General features: G+C 40.4%; 1 protein-coding gene across 1 annotated transcript; it reads right to left on the bottom strand.

Annotated features, from left to right (window-relative positions):
• Window positions 1–1821: 1821 nt before the first annotated feature.
• LOC147609016 (uncharacterized) lies at window positions 1822–3092 on the bottom strand. The gene has a single exon (XM_086788241.1). It carries the CDS (start codon window positions 3056–3058, stop codon window positions 1922–1924), a length of 1137 nt encoding a protein of 378 aa, XP_086644367.1. The 5' UTR covers window positions 3059–3092; the 3' UTR covers window positions 1822–1921.
• Window positions 3093–4603: the final 1511 nt, after the last annotated feature.

The raw sequence follows: 4603 nt of genomic DNA, 5'->3' as shown, positions 1-4603 counted from the left end.
AGTCTTCAATTTTAATCGTCAAACCCAACTTGAAATCTTTCTCCATACATCTACCAATTCTGTTTTTTTATATTGATGTAATATTTTGAACGATATTACGATGTGTAAGCAAGTGAGTCAATGGTGGAAAAAAGGCGAGAGATGGTGGGGGAACGATTAAGACTGGATCCATTGTCCTTCCAATTAAAAAAACGCAACAAAAAGATAGCTCTCTCCAATGTGTACCCATTCCCTCCCTATCATCGGTCTATTTTTTGGATAAGTGCTAATGCTTTGTCCTTTAAATATAAGGCCTTTTTGGGTCTAATCTCCCCCGATGCTCTAAACCATCAAGCTTCCTAGGTCACCATCATGTGTGAATATGGAGATGGTAGACGCTACTTAAATCTGGCTATTCCTCATAATGGGGGCCTTACAAACATGAGCTTGGTACCTGGACAATACAATATAAGTGTGGAGCATTGCACGAGTTTGATGCTAGTAAAATACTAGATAACCTCTCACGAGAATATTAATCTTCCTAAAAATTATAATATACATATGAATAATCTTCTTTGACTCCACATAATTTGGATTGCCAAGTGAACCATGCATGGATAACTTGCTCGATTACTTAATATAACAAAACTAATGAGGAAGTGAAAGAATTTTAGGGTTTCCTTTAACCAATGAAAAACAAGCTTCACATGGGGCAACCAATTCCAAGGAAGATTCATGGGGACCTAGAAAATGGAGTGACAAGTCATGATCAACAAGCTTAACCAAACCAGTGTACACATGGCTGGATTTTTATTATAAAAAAACTAATCACCTAAAAGAAAATCAAGTATGTCTTAGGCCTCACAAAAGTCTATAATTTACATGCTCATTGTGTTTCCATTATAGAGCCGATCATATGTGATTTGGCTACTATGTGTGTGTTCACTCGAGGGAGGCACCGAGGGAGGATGGTTGCAAGTCTTAGTTGCCACCTTCTACTTGGTTACAACTTTAACAAACTTGTAAGATTCATACTCTTCACCTCACTGCTACACTCATTTCCTTTTTAGGCCCATTTTATGTCCAAGTATCAATCTTTATTAGCCAAGCCTTTCCAATGTTACACCTACCAAACTCACCCACATGTGAATGCAACATCATTGGGCTTCTAAGATTTTGTGTCTAGCGCCAAACTCATTACCACTTTTGCCACAAATCTCAACTTGAGTCTATTTAGCGAAAACATGTGCAAGGAAAGGCAAAGAGTTACCCCGCTCATGACACACTATTCTCATGTATGTGAGAAAATGTATGAATTTATTATTTAGCATAGGTAAGCCTTGAGATAAAGTCCCATTTGGAACATTAGAGGGCAAGGATAATTTTTTACGACCCTTCAAAATGACGGATTTAAGAGAAATACTGCTCTGTTTTTTCATAATTTACCTTATGTTTTGACGCAGTCACTCAAAATAAGTGGTTGTATTTTACTGAGAGAAACCCAAAAACGAGCATGACACCCATCAAAAAGCAACCTTACTAGAGGGTATGTACTTGCTATGGTACTCAGAGAGTTATAGTAGGAAGTAGTACTAGTAACGTGGATGATATTATGAAGGGCAAATTGCATGGAATTGGTTAGTTGACAATTGCTAAGGGCGTGCAAGGATAGCACATGGGCAATTATAAACACAGGCTGGGCGTCAACTACTTGAGATTAACTAGGGTGATAGCGATCCGGCCTGGTGTATGGAATCTCTCTCATTCTCAACAAGACAAGTAAAGACAAACAATGAACGAGTAATGCACTTAATCACAAGCTTAGAAATGCAAGGAAATGTACATTAATTTTACATTTGCATTAAGGTTTAATCCTACACTAAAGTCTACAAAATGCAAGAAACTGCATAGAGAGGCTCGGTAATACAGCGCAACCGTCTCTCTAACGGTGGGCTGAGAAGTGGCCACCTCGGCAGACGAGAGAGGGATGGATTACACTGCCAGCATTAAGGGGCTCAATCGTTTTACACCCGAGAAGGTCTGTCAACAGAATGTGCTTGCTCGAGAGATGATTATGATTATGATTATGATTATGATTATGAGCATTATTCGTATCCCTCCTCGTGCCTGCATAGCCGCATGAATTAAACTCCACAGCTTTAGCACTCTGCTTAGGTTTACCTTGCACCTTATTAATCGCATTATTTGTCCTCTTAATTGTGGTATTAGCAAGGTTTGCCTCATTGAAAAGGCCATGCAAAGTGTTTCTTCTTGTAGCCGCCGGGCCGCCTGCTTTGCCATCGTTTCTGCAGCCCACATGTTTCAATGGCCCATTTGATGAAGCTTTGCCTGTCTTAATATGGTCTGAAATTAATGTAGGCGATGAGGCATTCTTGCCTCTCTCGTTTGCTGAGATCAATGCATGCAATGAGACAGGATGATCTGATGGTGCTCTCACTCTGCCTCTCGTTTCCATGCTTTGTTGGTCCTTTCTTGCAGGCTTGAACAGCCCCCTAAAAGCTGTCTGCAAACCATCAAAGCTAGCTCTCTCTTCATTTGAAACAGCATTGCACTTGTCCTCTAACTTTGTGCAGGCCTTCAATGCAAGGAAGAAAGGGTCTTCCTCCTCCATTGGCTTCTTCAACCTTGCGTGCTGCTGCCGTCTTCTGATGAAAGGCTGAGCAACAGTGCGTTTGCTTTCTCTAACACTATACTGTGATAAAAAAGCTTGTGATAAGCGTGGAGGAGGGCGGAGAGGCGCAAGGTGAAGAGATTTGTCGTAAATTACACTAGAATTGGTGTTGGATTCTGAAGTTGAAGATGATGAAGTGCAGGGTTCTTTTGGGGCGGTGATTGGCTTTGTGAAACCGGGCTTGTCCTCCCATACAAAGGGAACAATGGATTGAACCACACCTTGTGGCACGGAAGGGGGGCTTGAGGAGGAGGATGGCGAGGAATAGGCTGAAGAATCTGATCCACTTGAAGGTAAATTCAAGGATGAGGAGGAGGTAGAGGACGAGTTGTGAGTCATGATGCTCAGAACTATAGCCTCTGAGAGCACTCTCACTTGCCACTCCATTCACACACAATGGTGGCTCTACACACCCCCTCTTTTTAATGCAATCCCATTCTCTCAATCTTCTAAGAGTGTATACACACTAGAGTGCTGCCCACCTTAGAAATAAGGGGAGCCTCTCGATTGCCCGCCCGATCTTTCAATGTTCACACCTCTCCCTGCCCAAAGTTCTCCCCATCCTTGTCATCTCCCACCTGGACGGCGATAGTTGGGTGGTAACAAATTGGGCATGCACTTTTCAACAAATTAAATGGCTTCTTCAATGGACATGGTAGATGTGTAAAAAAAATATTTAAATTGGAATCACGTAAGTAATTATGGATTTTTTGAGCCAATCACATTGACGTAACAGGGCTGACCAATGCATAAACACGTGTTTCACTCATTATTACATTTTCAAAAAAAAATCCTCATTCCCACAGACCAGGCCCCATGAACATAGAAAATGTCTTGGTTGGGCCTGTCTTTTATATTTTTATTGAAACCTAAATAAAGGCTTTTTTTTAATAAATAAAGGCATGCCTCTTAAGGGGACCCTTTAAAATATAGCCCCAATTGGCCTAATCAATGCACGGGAATTGCATTTTTCCAACCTCTCGAAAAAGAATACCCTAACAATAGAGCTCTAGGCTATAGTCCATGGGACCCGAGTTCAATTCTTGACTCACCCCTCCCCTCCACTCCATCAAAGGGTAGAAGAAAGAGTGTGTTGGGTAAAATCGTGACAACATTGTTTTAAAAATTGTCCTTATCTTGGCTATATTCTCCTTCAAAAATCTATGTATCACGTGGTTTTGCAACTTAACTTTATAAAATCTTAAGGCTTTTCCCATGGCTTAGTAAACTAGGCCATGGAAACTTGGAGTGCAATTAACGAGGGACTCAAGGGGAGAAAGGTTTGCATTCCCACAAGAAAATGCTTATGTCAAGCACATGTATGTGGCCAAGTTATCTAATAGTGTTTTAATACCATCTCAACCCAAGCAATTGTGTTGGTGGGAAGCCCACCTTAGTCCTTATTTTCAAGCAAGAACAAAGTTTGGCCAAAAAAAAATCCACACTTAACAAACACATTAAAGAAACACATTGTGTTGGTGGGAAGCCCACCTTAGTCCTTATTTTCAAGCAAGAACAAAGTTTGGCCAAAAAAAATTCCACACTTAACAAACACATTAAAGAATGTTTTTAGCCCAACCCCAAGTAGCCAAAAATGCGAAAACTTTTGACCTTAAGTGTTTTTCCTTCAAAAAAGTTCTTCTCAAAAGATTCTTAAATGGCTTTATGATTGAGAAGCCCAAACTTATGTAAAGCACACGTTTAAAAATTATTATTTTTTGTATAAGTCATGAAAAAACGTGAAAAGGTGGTTTTTTCTAGCCTTGGCCTAGCTTTAGGAGTTGTGTGTCACTCAAAGACAAGATAATGACATGTGGTCCCTACCTTAGTGTAGCATGTAGGGCTTTGCTTGCCTTTTTAAAAGCAACAATCCACACCCTTTTTGCTTGCTTATGCAAGGCCTGCATGGAAGTATAATTACTAGTTCTTTTT

This window comes from Cibotium barometz, chromosome 52 (assembly GCF_041138505.1).
Source record: "Cibotium barometz isolate CiBa-2024 chromosome 52, ASM4113850v1, whole genome shotgun sequence".
Lineage (NCBI taxonomy): Eukaryota > Viridiplantae > Streptophyta > Polypodiopsida > Cyatheales > Cibotiaceae > Cibotium > Cibotium barometz.
Note: the sequence above shows the minus strand (reverse complement) of the source record. Positions and strands in the feature narration are given on the sequence as shown.